This window comes from Procambarus clarkii, chromosome 23 (genome assembly GCF_040958095.1).
Source record: "Procambarus clarkii isolate CNS0578487 chromosome 23, FALCON_Pclarkii_2.0, whole genome shotgun sequence".
In the NCBI taxonomy this organism is placed as follows: Eukaryota; Metazoa; Arthropoda; class Malacostraca; order Decapoda; family Cambaridae; genus Procambarus; species Procambarus clarkii.
Window position 1 is genome coordinate 31797657 of NC_091172.1, and position 17696 is coordinate 31815352.

General features: G+C 39.9%; 2 protein-coding genes across 2 annotated transcripts in view; one reads left to right on the forward strand and one right to left on the reverse strand.

Moving 5' to 3' along the window:
• Nucleotides 1-386: 386 nt before the first annotated feature.
• The window catches only part of LOC123763973 (uncharacterized), a 298070-nt gene continuing 280760 nt past the window's right edge, over nt 387-17696 (reverse strand). Inside the window, exon 27 of the mRNA XM_069330107.1 lies at nt 387-522. The gene's annotated coding sequence lies outside the window, so the exon portion shown is untranslated. The remainder of the gene's footprint in view (nt 523-17696) is intronic.
• LOC123763972 (protein Asterix-like) lies at nt 421-11102 on the forward strand. Its single transcript, XM_045751355.2, has 4 exons — nt 421-553; nt 4378-4486; nt 7150-7247; nt 9504-11102. Exons 1-4 carry the CDS (start codon nt 501-503, stop codon nt 9619-9621), a joined length of 378 nt encoding a protein of 125 aa, XP_045607311.2. The 5' UTR covers nt 421-500; the 3' UTR covers nt 9622-11102.

The window sequence follows — 17696 nt, forward strand, 5'->3', positions numbered from 1 at the left end:
CAAAAGTTTGTTCACCTCTTCCAAAACTGTTGCAACACATCACCTCACCCAAATGCGAGTATATAAGACAAGCTGTTTAATGTTAGCATAAGTAAAACTCTGTTTAGTGTTCTCAGGTTACAGTTGTGTGTGTATAAACTAAAGTCTCTGAAAATGTAACAAGTTATTATGAAACGCGTTCAAGCCTTGCGTCAGACTAGAAATAAAAATGAATTTTGGAGAATTGATTTTTCAATTACCATCCACAGTAAAAAAGAAACATAAGAAATATTGAGAAAATTCGTGGTAGAATTATTAATCTTACCTTTTCGGTCATATTTAACAATATATGCATTATATATAATATATATATATTACTCTTATTACAAATTCGGTACTTACCGCAGTTTGGATCTGGCAACCGAGGTCCCCGTGGCCCGGAACCCTCGGCCTCCACCAGCACTGTTGTGGACCAGCAGACGACATACAGGAGCAGCTCGCCAGCAACATTCCCACTCAAAATGCAGACGTCAAACAACAGCTCTGACCCATGGAGAGTGGATAAGATTGTTAGGTAAGTGAATGTAGGGGGGATATTGTAGTGCAAGATGTTATTATTGTGTAATGATGAGGATCTGTGTGTGTGTGGGGGAGGAAGTTAGTAGGTCATCATATGGACAATTCGTTCTTATATAGGCATGGGTTTTCTTATCTCTGTACAATGCTTTGGTGTGATGTTTAAAGAATTACTTGTCTGTACACCTATATGGGTGGGATTTAAGGTATTATAGTTCGGTATTTTTGCTGTAGGGGGTATAGGTCATTACGTATACAAGATGCTTAGTTAGCAGACTTAAAACGATAATGATTAATGATAAAACAACCTAATCCATATAACATAACCAAGTCTAACTTAGTAGTACATTTTTATCAGAAAACTAGCCTTGTTGAAATGATTTTTTACTCCCATTTTGTTTGGAGTTTGAAAAGAAATGGCGAGGGTTAAACAAAGCTCATTTATTTATTTATATACAAGAAGGTATATAAGATTTTTACTTAATTTTTAGTTTTGACAGATAAGACCATATTAAATCAGATACAAGTCATACCACATACACGATGACTCGCAAACAAATGTTAAAACCTATCTACCCTAGGGTTTCCGGGTTCGATCCCCGGTGAAGGCAGAGACAAATGGGCAAAATGTTTTTCATCCTGATGCCCCTGTTACCTAGCAGTAAATAGGTACCTGGGAGTTAGACAGTTGCTACGGGCTGCTTCCTGGTGGGGGTGTAACAAAAAAGGAGGCCTGATCGAAGACCGGGCCGCGGGGACGCTAAGCCCCGAAATCATCTCAAGATAACCTAGCTCAACCCAACCTAAACTAACCAAACCAAGAATCAACCTAACCCAAACCAATGGAGTCCAGTACAGCTTAACCTAAGCTAATACATCCTACCATAACAGTATAGTGTATACGGTTTTAACAAACGGGAAAACGAGCATCGTCGAATTATTTCATGTCCAAAAAGTACCATCCATAAAGTTTGATACGTTAGGATGTATTAGCCAAGATTAGGCTGTGTTAGGCTTGGTTGGTTTGAGTTAGCCTGGGTAAGGTTAGGTAAATTTTCCAATCCATTGGTGAACAGTCATGTTTACAGGGTGACACATTATTACAGACCGTTTTACTAGTGATAAAAAAGCAATGTAGGACTAACACAACTATTGGAAAACAACAGTTGTGTTATCAGTGCATAGTAGTAATTAATAATTTTGTACAAAGTTTGCATAAAAATGTTAGGTGTTTCAAGTAACTCACTAGGTTCTGGTAGACCTTTCATGACCCGTATAAAGGCCAGGCTGTGTGTGAAGAACTGTTAAAACCATCAACAGGTAATATACAGAAATGTTTATTGAACTAAATGCAGCTGGCCGAAGCAGCCATTGACATGAAACTGTTAGCGGCCCCGTATTTATGGAAACTCTCCATCAGCGACCACATAACCAGATTTTAAAATGCACTATAATCTTAATTTAAATATATTTTGTTATTACAGTACTGTATCTGGTTTTCTTTACAAAGTACAGTATTTATATCATCCTACCCACAACAGTTGTTTAATTTCCGAGTACCTGTTTACTGCTAGGTGAACAGAAGAATTAGGTGAAAGGAAATGTGCCCAGCCATATCTGTCCTGACTGGGAATTGAACCCAGGATCCCCAATTGGGAGTCAAGGGGGAAGGCAACCGATTTTTACCTGACTTTACCTGAGGGCCACTAACGTATTAGTGGCCTCGACGAGAACAGAAAAGCTTGTCCAAAGTCCCCTCATTTGCCTTGATTATTTTTTTCCAGTTGGATTTTAAAATGTAAGTTTGGGCAATTATGTTTGGCAGGTAGGCAGTTCCATGGGTTTATAACCGTATGGGGGTAAAAGGCATCTCTTGTTTTCAGTCCTATGTTGTGGTTTGTTGAGCTTTTATAAGACATTATCTGGATCAACATCCTCCAAATTGTTCAGTATTTTAAAATTTCAATGAGGTCTGCTAAGTCATGTCTGGTTTGAAGTGTTGTTAGTGCTGTGGCCCTCAACTGTTCCTGGTATGAGAGTTGATTACACTGTGATACCCTCAACTATAATAAATTATGTTTTCAGACAACATACAGCCTCTTTGCTCAAACCCCTGGACATACTAAACATTTAATCCGTACTCTTCATTCTCTTCACATTATAAACACTTGCAAAGCTCTGTTCCTTAATACTAACTCATATTTTAAACTTCCGAATTGTATGAAATAAGAATGTTTGTGATGTTCTGCATGAACATCACTGCTGAAATATCTCTAAGATTCTCTATGCAGGTCTCTATATAGAGAGACCAAATGTGTGGAATTTCCTAACCCAATGTCTTCACTTTAGTATCCCACATTGTGCTAATTACTCATCTAGTGCTGTACTATCTACAAATGCACTCCAACATAATTTCTCATCACCCTTATTACTACCTTACCTCTCGCTTAACAATTAGCTTAGCTTAGATGTCACGCTATTGTGATTTCTGTGTATAATGAAGTAAGGGCGAAGAGGTAGAACGGCCTATTGACATAGCTCGAGTGCATGGGGGGAGTTGTGTAAAATCCTGGTTTGTCTCTCGGAGAGGCTGCAGGATCCAAGTAAATTCAGAAAAATTTCTGGTTGCAATTCTTATACCATGTCGTAGCTCAGTCGATTAAGGCAGCGTCTGGGATGCTCTTGGACGCAAGTTCGAATCCTCGTCACGGCCCCTTGTAGATTTGTTCTCTTAAGATTAACTGTTTCCCTTGTACAATAATTTAAAATTCACTGCAAATTTTGCGTTAGCTTTAAGATTTGCCTAAAATGCTATGCATGTTAGTGGCTTTACAAGAATGTACAGATAATGGCGATTCATTTGTACAAATAACCCATTGTAGTGAATAATATTGTAGTGTCAGGGGGGGCCTAACGGCTGAGTGGACAGCGCTCCGGATTTGTATTCCTAAGGTTCCGGGTTTGATCCCCAGTGGAGGTGGAAACAAATGGGCAGAGTTTCTTTCACCCTGATGCCCCTGTTACCTAGCAGTAAATAAGTACCTGAGAGTTAGACAGCTGCTACTGGCTGCTTCCTGGGGGGGTGTAACAAAAAGGAGGCCTGGTCGAGGATTGGGCCACGGGGACGCTAAGCCCCGAAATCGTCTCAAGATAACCTCAAAATACTGTAGTGTAGTGGTCAACACAGTCAGCTCGCAATTGAAACGTTCGGGATTGATTTCTGCCGCAGGACAGGGACGTTTGGCACGTTTGCTTTTGCCCGATGCCTGTGTTCACCCAGCGGTAAATAAGTACCTAGGAGTTGGGCAACTATTGTTGGTTGCATCTTGGGAAAGACTAGTAGTTGGCCTAGAGGGGACCTTGATAAACCTAACTGGCTTTGTCCCAATGGGAAATCATACTTAAGTACGATACAAGTAAAAAACTTTTCAAAATCTTTTCTGTGGAGAGCCTTGTAGGCTCCAGGGAGCCTCTGGGCTCACCCAGAAAATGGTGTTTCATTACATTCAGTGCTGTATTTTTTTTTTCAAATAATGTTACTTTTGTGAGGGTTTGTGTACAGTAATTATTGAACTTCATTGTTGTTTGTATTTGTAATATGTTCTCTCATCTTCCCTCCTGATTTTCCATAACTAATCACTTCTTGCAAAGAGAATTATAAAACCTGTGTTTATTGAATTCATTTTATTTGCCTTCTCACTCATGCTTTAATGTTACTTATTTGATCAATAACACCTTACTGATACAGTAATAATAATAATACATTAATATTACATTTTTATACATACCAACTGCAATATAATGTAATTTGACCATTGACAGGTACAAACCATCAGCACAAGGGACTCCAGGGGCCCCTGGTGAAGATCCAACTACTGACTACATGAATGTACTAGGCATGATCTTCAGCATGTGTGGTCTAATGATGAGAGTAAGTTTTGGGTTTCTGGCATTATAGGGTCTGTTCTGAAGCCCACGGTATCATCCCTATTGTCTACCACTATCATCCCTATTCATCCTGGCACTAGCTTGCTCAGTTTTTTTTGTTTTCAACTCATATTTTATGAACTATTGTATATTGTATGTAAGTGATGTTGGCATTCATGGGAACATTTTCTGTGGGAGCCATGCTTTTTGTATTGTTTATATTCATGCTTCACTTGTCAGTTTAAGGCACCCATCTTGTGTGCCCTTAGCTGTTCATTCTGATTTAGTTTCTCAACTCTCTGCCTTGTAGCTAGTTTGTATTACCCATTCCCACCAGTAATATTTTTCAAGATTCTGGGTGTTGTCCTAGTCAGGGCTTCTCCTTTTGAGTTGCCATTACATCAGTACTGCTTGGGACTCGGTCCACGTGGTCAGGCCTGTTACTGGGTATTTTAGTGTGTGTTATGTCTGATTCTGACTCGTGTGCCATGTTGGTGCCTTGCATCATCTTCTGTGTGTACAGTTGGAGTCACACTAATAATACTTCAATACCTGTCACATAGGTCTGAACTTTCTAGTTTTTTAATTGATAAGAGGTTGGAGAACCGTCAACTCAACCCTTGTGACTAACATGGATGTCCATTATTCGGTAATTATTGTGCCGAAGATTGTAATTAAGTCAAAATACATTTTCACTTTACTGAAAAATTTATGGCATGAGCGTGAAGTGAACCAAAAGTGTGACAAAGCAACAGCAGTCGGCTGAATGCTGGGCATGGGGGAAGAGGGAGGGAGGGTGTGAGACTATCCCTTCCTCATTTCCTCTCTCAAGCTTGGTGAAAAAGTTCTCTCCTTTTGAATGTTTGGTTTCAATAAAGTTGTGTGTGTGTACATCTATAATTTTAATACCAAATTATCCGTGATCAGTATCATATGCTATAATCAAGACGCATCATAAAAGAATTTTTTGCGAATAATTTATTAATAATAATGATTCATTGTGTTGGAGGACTGGCAGCCAGGTTATACATACAGTACATGTTAAGTTTGTATCCAGGTTCCCCACCCCCCCCCCCCTTCCCCCCTATCCCTAGGGTCTAATTACTGACCCTCCCCAGTATGCAACCCCACAATAAGCTGACTGACTTTTGGGTACCTATTTCCTGCTAGGTGAACAGGTACATTAGATGATAGGATAAACACACGCCACTTCTATCTTGCCTGGGATTTGAACACAGAATTCTAGATTGCGAGTCAAGAACGAACTCGACTATACTACCGGTACCCTCAATTTACTGGGATTTATGTCAAGAATGGTTGAGTTTGTGTAAATCCTGGTCATTATGTTATGTTGGGACCACCAATAATTGTCATATACTGTAATTATGATTTTTAAATTGAATTGTTTGCCAATGATTGCTCTATCATATGCCATTGTCAAAATGATAAGTACATACTGTAATAGATCATGTTGGACCACAAATTTTAGATCCATTTGGCATAGGGTCTCCATTTTTGTGCAACTCTGGAGCTCTTCTCAGTGTTACCTTGAGGTGCTTCCGGGGCTTAGCGTCCCCGCGGCCCGGTCGTCGACCAGGCCTCCTGGTTGCCGGACTGATCAACCAGGCTGTTGGATGCGGCTGCTCGCAGCCTGACGTATGAGTCACAGCCTGGTTGATCAGGTGTAATTATGTTTAGAGCAGGGTTCTTCCCAGCTGGTTTCACCATTTGTGTTGTCTTCAAAGATTGCCTTGATAGCATTGCTCTAGTTGTTTGAGCTGCTGCTGTGGGATGTGGTTGCATATTTACACTATATGCGGCCTGTCGTGCTTTCCAGCGTGCAGTTCTAGATCATCAGGAATCTTCTTAGTTGTATTCCTTGCGGTTTGCCTCTCTTTTTACACCCTTTCTACTTTCTGGAGGGGAAGGGAAGGGAATTATTAGGAGAAATTACTAAATCATTATAACTATATAGCATTTGGAAGGGCTCAATATAAGGATTTTTGATGGGACATGGGGACGAAATTGTGCCCAACCACTTAGACAGTCGGGGATTGAAAACCGGCTTGCAAAAAAATGGGCCTTCGCTCTACTGTCTAGCCCAAGTGGTTGGGCGGGAAGGGAAGGTAGATCAATCTTTGATAGCTGGCAGTGCAGTATTTTAGCCTCAGTCTGCTTCAGTTGAGTTCTTCGGATCCAGCTTTGGGCCATGTGTAGATCCATATCTCCTGGTTCCTGGCTGGGGTAGGGGTTCTAGTACATCGTTCGCTCTGGACAGTGCTCCTGTTCACCCTTCGTTTTTGAAGTGTTGACCTTTTAGGCAAGTTGATTGAAACCTCAGGTAACCTCAGGGCTGTCATCTGGTGGAAGATGGGTAAATCAAGGGCCTACCAGAAAAAGATGTTTAATTATACAGTATTCAATGCTTAATTTTCACATATATAGTACAGTACATGTTTTAAGTAAATAATATCAGACTTTATCTTGGATCATTTTCTTATTTAGGGTTTTAATCTTATAATACTTATATTGAGGAATGTGATTTCTACTCACTTTATGAATTTTAATCCTCCAAATACTGTATTATTAAAACTATGATTATAGAAATTTTAGACATTGTTGTTATAAATGATACTCTATAGTGAACTCATTATTTCTTACTTGCAGTTGAAGTGGTGTGCTTGGGTTGCGCTATACTGCTCCTGCATCAGCTTTGCCAACTCGAGAGTCAATGACGATACGAAACAAATGCTCAGCAGCTTCATGTAAGGTTTATCTTGTTTTCTTCTGAAATTTGTATATTACTAAACCCATAAAGGTACAACCTGTCCTCGTAGCATGTCACATTTTAACATATACTTTACTTTACACAAGGCCAAAACCTGGTGTACTAAGGCAAATAAACATTGCGACGGGGTAAATACCCTAACTGTGCAACCTGTCCTCTTACAAATTACGTCTGAATTTGGTCGTTTGCCCATATGGCCGAAAATGGACGTAATTTAAAAATAAAAAAATTAAAATAAATTTTGGATTTTGTTTCAAAACAGTAAGTTAAGGGTCCTCTCGTAGGTTAGGAGGGCAGGAAATTGTCCTCAAGTTTCAAAAGCTATGAAAAACGTTAAATGAAAGTTTCCTCTCCTAACCTTTCCAAGTAAGCCAGAGGACTTAGAGAAAACGCGACAGTATGTCACTTTCGTGAGCCAATTTCATTTCAAATTGCGTTCATTTTTGGATATAGCATGCATTCGAACGAAAAGCGACGTTATTTTCAAAAGGACAGGTTGAACCATGATGTGCCTGACCACCATCATATGGTGGGTCAGGTCACCTAAAGTCCCAGCTAGCCTGCCATCCCCGCTCGTTGAGACAAATGGAACCCCCAAATATTCTATAAGGAAGAGAACAGGACTGGGAGGTGAGCGATTGACTACATGCCTGAAAAGGGCATTTCATTACCTGGATCTGGATTTGTACCTGGATAAGGGGGTTCTGGGATTTCTTTTCTCCAAGTCTGGCCTGGGCCAGGCATGACGTGCAAGATCTTGGTCCAGTAGACTGTTGCTTGGAGTGGCCTGCAGGGCCATATTCCCACTTACAATCTTGTTAGTCCAGCACTTCTTGCAGGAAACTCTAATTTTTTCTTGAAGAAATACTTTTGTTCCAGCCATACTTATTTTATTTGCTGTGAGGATATTAAGGAGCCGTGGTCCTTTGATATTCATACAGTGTTCTATGATTGTTCCTGTGGCACCTTTATTCTTCACTTGCGCTATTCTGCATTTCCTACCATATTGTTCGCTCCACTACCTTACCTTACCTTGAGGTTACCTTGAGGTGCTTCCGGGGCTTAGCGTCCCCGCGGCCCGGTCGTCGACCAGGCCTCTTGGTTGCTGAACTGATCAACCAGGCTGTTGGACGCGGCTGCTCGCAGCCTGACGTATGAGTCACAGCCTGGTTGATCAGGTATCCTTTGGAGGTGCTTATCCAGTTCTCTCTTGAACACTGTGAGGGGTCGGCCAGTTATGCCCCTTATGTGTAGCGGAAGCGTGTTGAACAGTCTCGGGCCTCTGATGTTGATAGTTCTCTCTCGAAGTACTTGTTGCACCTCCGCTTTTCAATGGGGGTATTCTGCACATCCTTCCATGTCTTCTGGTCTCATGTGATGTTATTTCTGTGTGCAGGTTTGGGACCAGCCCCTCTAATATTTTCCACGTGTAAATTATTATGTATCTCTCCCGCCTGCGCTCAAGGGAGTACAGATTTAGGCTCTTTAGTCGGTCCCAATAGTTTAGATGTTTTACTGAGTGGATTCTAGCAGTAAAGGATCTCTGCACACTCTCCAGGTCAGCAATTTCTCCAGCTTTGAAAGGGGCTGTCATTGTGCAGCAGTACTCCACTCTAGAGAGCACAAGCGTTTTGAAAAGTATCATCATCGGTATAGCATCTGTTATAATAATGTGCAAATTTTGGACCTGGATATTCATACAGTGTTCTATGACTGTTTCTGTGGCACATTTTTTCTTCACTTGCGCTATTCTGCATTTCCTACCATATTGTTCGCTCCACTATGTTATAATACTGTGCAAATTTTGGACCTGGAAATCAGTCCATGTATACAGTACATGATACCTCTCTTGTCTCCTTTCCAGAGTACATTTTGGGAGCTTCAAATGGTCCCAATAATTTATGTACTTTATTGTGTTTGTGTGCTGAGTATGTCCTCTGTATTCCCTGTGTTTCAACAATCTCTCTTGCTCTGATTTGTTATTTTTGGGAGAGCCCTGTCAGTAGTTTTCTGAGCTTACTTGTCAGTCACTATAGCATTGACTTCATGATTTTCCTAAGGGTGACAACACTTGCATAATTGTCTTTTGTTATTGAATGTAATTTAAATTACATTAATCCAACCCATTGTTACTGGCTAATAGTTCTGATTTTCAAAGTAAATTATCATAATTAAACAAATATACTTTTATTTGCTTGTCACAAATAATTTACTAATTATATTAACATTTCAGGTTGTCCATTTCTGCAGTTGTGATGTCCTACCTTCAAAACCCACAGCCAATGCAACCTGTCCTCTTAAAAAGAACGTCGCTTTTGGCCGTTTGCCCGTATGGCCGAATTTGGACGTAATTGGAAAATGAAAAAAAAATTAAAATAAATTTGGGATTTTTTTTTCAACAACAGTAAGTTAAGGGTCCTCTGATAGGTTAGGTGGGCAGGAAATTCTCATAAAGTTTCAAAACGTTATGAAAAACGTGAATTTAAAGTGTCCTCTTATAACCTCTGCGCGTAAGGCGGACGACTCAAATAGAAAACGGAACAGAACGTCACTTTTGTGAGTCGATTTCATTTCAAATTACGTCCAAATTTAGCCATATCGCGCATACTAGCCAAAAGTGACGTTCTTTTTAAGAGGACGGGTTGGCCAATGACACCTCCATGGTCCAATATATAAACAGTTCTATATTATCGATTGTTTTTGGTTGAATGGAAATGTATAATTGCCTCACCATACTTGTATTAAAATTGTACTGCTGAATGACAGTGACAATTTTAGTTTTAATAAACTAGCTAATGGTGCCAGGTTTGTATTATGATGTGCAATATGGAACAGTGCCAACATTTGATGATGTGCATGAGTTACAAAATGGCTTGGTTTGTTAATCTTTTAATTTGTGTAGCCTGCACTATATAATTCTTGTGTTATACTTCCCATCCAAAAGTTTCTTGTAAGCAGCTTGTCTTTTTTTTTCAACAAATGGACAAATTTGTATTGTCCCATAACATTATCATGTCATTCATGCCAGTGTAAAAGGCAATAGCATGAAGGTCAAAGCTTGAAATATCCTGGAATATGAAGTACCATACGAGTTGATCCTCGAGTGACAACCACATTAGTACAGTAGATAGCCTCCATATTAGACATAAAAGGAAGACTTGATCACCACGTTAGAAATAGAAGAGTGAAAGGGAATTGGGAGTGGAATGGTAGGCAGTCAGTATGGGGGGAAGGGAGACTTTTGGAGTACAGTACAGTACTGTCCATTCAGTAGAGCCAGGCTGTCACCTGATCGGATGACAGGCAAAGTTATCAGTCACTAGCACTGATTTTATAGTTTTCTTCGAGGTGACATCAACTGCATAATATCTTTTTGATCATGAAATTACATTAACTCCAACCAGTTACTGCTGGCTAATAATTCTTAGACATAAAGGAAAGAGGACAAATCAGAAGAGCATGTTAAGATAGGGCTACCTGAATAGGTTTCAGTTGTGGTTATTCCATCAGAGGGGCGTTCATGCGAATAAAAACAGATTCTACAGTAAATTGTTAATTCCTCTTTTAGGACTGCCTCCTCTTCCATTTTGCTTAGTTATGCAAAGTTGTTGTTTTATGGTTACAAAGGAAACATATCATTCCTTAATTTCTTATTTTGACTATCAGAATTTAGAATTTCTAAAATATAGTTACAGGTTGTAAGTACAGTATGTATAACAGTTTATACAGTACTATACTTAGTGTATAAAATATATATTAATGCAGGCCATATGTATTATTGTTAAATATGTACTTTTGTATTTCATAGTAAACCTTTTACCATAATATATAATTATCTTCTCCTTTCAATAGTGCATTTGTCATGTTGAATTATATGGTATATCAGGATTTTATCGGTACTACCTTGTTGACTGCGTGTTCCTCCCGTTACTATACTGTATACAGTATCTCTCCTTCCCATTACAGTATTACGCTGAGATGTATCAGTAAGGTGGTTGGGCTCACTGGCTCAAGCAAAGAATATTCACTATACAATACTATATTGAATATAAATTCAGTGGATTTTGTACTACATGGGAACCTGGTCCAAGATAGGGATTTTAATCTAGCCAGTGACCTGTACAATGAATTTGGCATCTAGATAATGCAGAATTCCTCCAAGACTGATAATTTTAAATTAATATTACTAAAAAATTCAAACAGTGCTTTTTCCATGGGATTTCTGCATCAAATTATGCACAAATGTATGTCCTATCGTGCACAAATAAAGGGTGAATGCTGTGGATCTTGTTGTCCATTAAAATCTGTACAATAAAGCTTTCAGTCACATGCCATCCCTAAGGTGTGGCGTTGTTTACAATTTCCCATTTAGAATCTTTTCATTAGAAAGTATTTACACCACAGTATTGTATGTCGAACATAAAAAAATATTAAATGTATAAAGATATTGTACACAATGTGATAAATCAATGATATAATCTTTAGAGCAGGACAGCACGATCGAACCAATGTTGTGGATAACCACAGATGTGCACCTTAACCCATGGACTAGGATGTGCAAAAAGTTACACGACCTGCAGGAGAGTGGCTGTGTTGATGGCATCAGGGTGGCCACTGCATGATTCAGGAACTCTTAAAGCTCTTCTAAGGTCATTGGTTGCTTCACATTCCAGAAGATAGTGAAGTAATGGCTTTTCTGTGACAGTTTGGCAGAAGATGCACTCTCTCTGTCGGGGTTCACCAATCTCCCAGTTGCATCTGTAACCTAGACGTAGTCTATATAGCCTAACTGCTATTTCCCTGTGGATTCCTTTTGGGATATTTAACCTTTCTAATTTGGTTGCCTGAAGATACCATGTTGCAGATGGCGAACCTTCAGCTATTCTCTGGTGCAGGTAGGCTCTGTTGAGATGTGAGAGTTTTTTGGTGATGTTTTTTATGTTCTCTAGGCTGGGTTGAATTGTTTTATGTATCACTGGATGACGAGTTGCCAATTTAGCTATTTCATCAGCTTTTTCATTTAATGGGATTCCAATATGGGATGGGATCCAGTTTAAAGTTATGTTGAGTCCTTTGCCTTTAGCGACTGCTCCAAGATACAAAATGGTGGTAATTATGTCCACATTATCTTTCCACTGTTTTTGTCCTAGTATTTGAAGTGCAGCTTTTGAGTCTGTGTGTATGATTGCATTTTGAGTGTTTTGTGCAATCACATATGTGAATGCCTGTTGTATGGCAAACAGCTCAGTTTGGGTTAATGATACTAGTCCTCCCAGTCTCCAATATGCCTGAACGCTGGTCGTGCAAAGAGCAGCGCCAGCACTCTCATTTTCTGTGTCCACCGATCCGTCTGTGAAGATGTGGGTGGCTACTGCTATGCTATACATTTGCTCTTCTATTATGCGCCTTAGGATTGTCGGATCATAGGCAGCCTTTTTCATTGGGAGACTTTCTATTACTATTTTGAAAGTAGGCTCTTCCCACTGCGTGGAAGGAGTGTAATTTGGGTGTGGATGATCACCCTCTCTATCAATAATCATGTTTTTTAAATGTAGTCTGTTTAGGACTTTTCCTGCTCTTGCAACCCAAGAGTTTCCATTGTTTTGGCCTAGTCCAACCACCAAAGCCTGCCGTACTGGGATTGGATCAGAAGAAATAATTATCTTACTGATAATTGTAGCTGTCCTTTGTAATATTCTTTCTTGTAGAGAGGGCAAACCCGTCTCCAGTCTAAGAGTTTCAAGCCTGGTCCACATGGGGGCTCCCAGTGCAGCTCTCATAGCATTGTTTTGGGCAACTTCAAGCTTTTTCCACTGTTGGTGTGATAGATTTGTGAGTGCAGGTGCGGCATAATCGATCACTGATCTGACTGCCTGTACATAGTATGTGCGAAGGACTTGCAGATTGGCTCCTCCAGAAAGGGAGGTTAGCGACCTAAGGATTGCCGTCCGGGCCGCAGTTCGCTCTCTGAAGTAAGTGACCTCAGCATTAAAATTCATGTGTGTGTCCAGGATGATTCCTAGATACTGATAGGTGTCGACCCATTCTATTGGTTGACCCTGTACTGTGAGTTGGATGTTGGGCTTCGCTATTTTTATGGGCATGGCCTTTGACTTTGAGGGGTTGAGTTTGATCCCAATCTGTTTTGCCTCTACTGATGCAGTCTAAGCATTTGGGTGCAAGGCGCGCCGCATCCCTTCCTTTTATGATGATGACAAAGTCGTCCGCGTAGTTTAGCAGCCTGCAGTGATGTGGAAGTTTCAACCTCATTATTCTTTCCATTAAACAGTTGAAGAGAAGAGGGCTGAGAATACCTCCTTGCGGTGTACCATTTTCATGTCTTTTGTACTCAGAGACTGTGCCATGAAGTTTTACTCTTCTCTGTTTATGAGACAGTTTTTGGTCCAGGAGAGCAGGTTGCCTCTGACCTCTTTGTCAATGAGGCAGCAGAGAATAGCTGGGGCGCTAGCCAGTTCAAAGTCTTTTTCGAGGTCCAGGAATATCAGCATTCCTGGAGTTAATGTTTGCTATTCTGCTGCTTATATGCTCGGGCAACACCTCACCGTGTTGCCCGGGCAACGCCTCACCTCATTCATCTCCAAAGGTTGACAGGAATATTAACAATGCATTTGGAGCGAGTATATTATTGGGATAATCTACTCGCTACAAGCGTGTAGGGTTCGGTGTTCTATGAACGAAAAGGACATGAGTAGTTTAAATTGCGAACGCATACCAACGAATAACGCTAGTATCTATATAACAAATTTATTGTCATGTGGAATTGATTTAACTTCCACTTTTTTTTTAATAAATATTAAATATTTTGTGGCTGTTTATGAAAAATATTATTATAAATAAAATAAAATAAAATGTTTATTTAGGTAAGGTACATACATACAATAAATTTTTACAAAGATTGGTTGACTTATAGGTAGAGCTAGTACATACAATGCCTAAAGCCACTATTTCTGATCAGGGGGAGAAAGATACTGGCAGTATGGGGCTTTAAAGTTTATTGAAGATTAAATTCTGCAGAACATGTAAATATATAAAGTAAGAATTAACAGTAACAATTCCAAGTCCGAGGACTAGATTTAACTTAAAAGGTACACCCGTAGTAAGTATGAGACCTTAGCCTATAGTGACATGGAAACTAAATCTGCAGAAACCTAAAGCTTAACTGGTACTAGAATTAAGGCCGAGTGCAAATGTGGAGTAATTATATAACACTAGGATATAACAGGCAGGACACAGAGTAACTAATAAGTGAGAGACCACATAACACATAATGTACCCGACCAAGAGGCCGTAAAGACCTAAAGAATAAGGAGAAGGGGGGGGTGACTACAAGTAGGGCTTACTAGCACCTAGACTGGGCAAAGTATTAGCTGCGGACAGTGGGACACTTGGGAACCGGCGCTGCACCCCCCTTCCCACATGCAGTGGGGAGAAAAGGGAGACAACTGTGCAGAGCATGACGGGGGCACAAAGACAGCCGCTTGCAAAGGGGTGGAGGGTGGGCTTTTGCGAGGGCAGAGCCCCTCTATGCCCCCGTATTTATACGGCCCCAGACTGCCCGCGCAACGCCGCGGGAAGCGCTGCGCAAATGTTTCTTTCTCCCCCATCAGAAACATCCCCGCTTGCGAAGCAGTGGCCATTTACGCAAAGCGTTTCGGGCATGATAAACTTAAATGACAAGCTTAATACTAATTGAGCATAATGAGTAGAATGAAAACATAGCTGAAAAAGCAGCACAAATACAATTATGTCGACAAACAGCGCTCTTTAAAAAAACAGACATTGGTTGACAATAGAAGGGTAAGGTAGGTTACAGGGAATTTATTAGGTATAGCTTCGTTTTTATCTTAAACTGGTTGAGAGAGGTACAGTCTTTAACATGGTTGGGAAGGTCATTCCACATTCTGGGCCCCTTGATTTGTAGAGCATTTCTAGTTTGATTAAGTCGTACTCTAGGAATATCAAAACTGTATTTATTTCTGGTGTGGTGCTCATGGGTTCTGTTACAACCTTCTATGAAGCTTTTGAGATCAGGATTGGCATTATAGTTTAGCGTTTTATATATGTATAATACACATGAGAGAATGTGCAGTGACTTAATGTCTAACATATTCAGAGATTTGAGTAGGGGTACCGAGTGATGTCTGGGGCCAGAGTTGGATATTGTCCTAATAGCAGCTTTGTGTTGAGTAATTAGAGGACGTAAGTGATATTGGGTAGTAGAGCCCCAAGCACAAATACCATAGTTGAGATATGGATAGATAAGGGAGTAATAGTCACCAGGGCAGGGCGTGGTACATAATATCTGATCTTAGAAAGAATGCCCACAGTTTTTGAAACTTTTTTTTGATATACAGTATTTAGAATGTATCCCTGGAAATTCAGCTTGTGGTAAATGAGAATGCCAAGGAATTTGCCATCTAATTTGTTACAAATTTGGGTATTGTTTATTTTGAGATTTATTTGATTAGAGGATTTATTGCCAAACAGAATATAGAAAGTTTTGTCAATGTTAAGGGTGAGTTTGTTGGCAGTTAGCCAAAGATGGACTTTATTTAGCTCAGTATTTACTGTGGCATTTAGAGCAAGGGGGTCAGGACTGGAGTAAATGAAGGTTGTGTCGTCAGCAAATAGAATTGGTTTGAGGTGTTGGGAGGCATTTGGAAGGTCATTAATGTAGATGAGAAAGAGGAGAGGGCCAAGTATGCTGCCCTGAGGAACACCAATGTTGATGGGTAGGGTGGGAGAAATTGTATTATTCACAAACATATTGGAGCCTGTCAGTAAGGTAGGATTTGAGGTATTGTAGGGAGTGTCCTCTGACTTCATAATGATGTAATTTAAGAAGAAGGTTTTGGTGGTTGACAGTATCAAAAGCTTTACGCAGGTCCACAAATAACCCAACAGGGAACTCATTTTTATCAAGAGCTGTATGAATCGAGTTAAGCATACTAATAAGTGCATCGTTTGTGCTTTTTTTGGGTCTGAAGCCATATTGGCAAGGGCTAAGTATATTGTGTTTGGCTAGATAAGAGTAAAGCTGCTTATAGATTAGTTTTCAAAAATTTTTGACAAGTTTGGCAGGATTGATATAGGTCTGTAGTTGTTAACATCTGTGAGATCACCACATTTGTGGACAGGCGTTACTCTCACTTTTTTTTAGAATATCTGGAAAGGTTTGGAGTTCAAGTGACTTGTTGAAGAGCAAATAAGCAATAGCAGGGGCTAAAGATCGGGAGGCTTTTTTGTAAATTAAAGTTGGTATCTCCTCAAGGGCACTAGACTTGGTTTTAAGGGAAAGGATTATCTCATTGATGTCAGTGGAATTAATAGGCTTTAGTTACAGAGACTGTGGATAGTTCCCTGTGAGATAGTCCTTAACGTCAGTACTGGAAGATGGAATATCATTTGCAAGGGATGACCCAATGGAAGAGAAGAACCTATTGAACTCAATAGCAGAATCTGAGGCTGAAAGCTGACTATCGTTATTGGAAAGGAGTGTTGGTTTGTTATTTAAAGTCTTTTTTGATCCCAATATTTGTGAAATTGTGCTCCAAGTTTTTTTAATGTTGCTCTTTATATGGGTAAATTTATCTTCGTAGTATTTAGTTTTGGCTCGTCTAATTATCTTAGATAGCAATAATGAGTAATTCTTTGAGAATTCTTTGGAGACAATTCCTAACCTATACTTTTTCTCAAGGTCATGTTTTTTATTAATGGATTTAAGTATTCCCTTTGTAAGCCAGGGATTGTTAAGCCTTTTGGTTGTGATTTGTTTTGTAAGCATAGGACAGTGGGTGTTATAAAGGCTAAGAGTTTTTCGAAGAAAAGATTGCACTGCTAGGTTGATATCCCCTATGTTACCTAACTCGGACTCCAAGTTGACATTATCAGCAGCAGTTATAAAATTGTCTATAGCAGTTTCATTGTGCAGCCTAAAACTTAACTCCCTTGACTCTAGTGGTGGTTTGCTAATGTTAGTTAAGAGAAATGTGGGGTAATGGTCTGTAGTGCTATCGGTGATTATACCTGAAGTAAGCAGAGAGGTTATGTTTGTCCAGATGTGATCTAGAGTCGTGGCAGTACTATCAGTGATTCTAGTAGGTCTAGTGATTAAGGGTATGAGGAAGCAGGAATTCATACAGTTGAGGAAGCTAACAGCAGTAGGATGTTCAGGCTCACAGAGGTCAATATTAAAGTCCCCTGCGATTATTAGATGGTTTTTGTTCAGTCTGTTATCGAGTATTAGATTTCTAAGGTTTGAGTTGAATTCAGATACATCAGTGTTAGGAATTCTATAGACTGTACCCACAGACAGGACAGACTCGGCACCCTTGACTCTGAAGCTGGCGAAGATATACTCCCCACAGCAGTCTCTAGTTCTAATTTCTTTTAAGCATGTTATAAG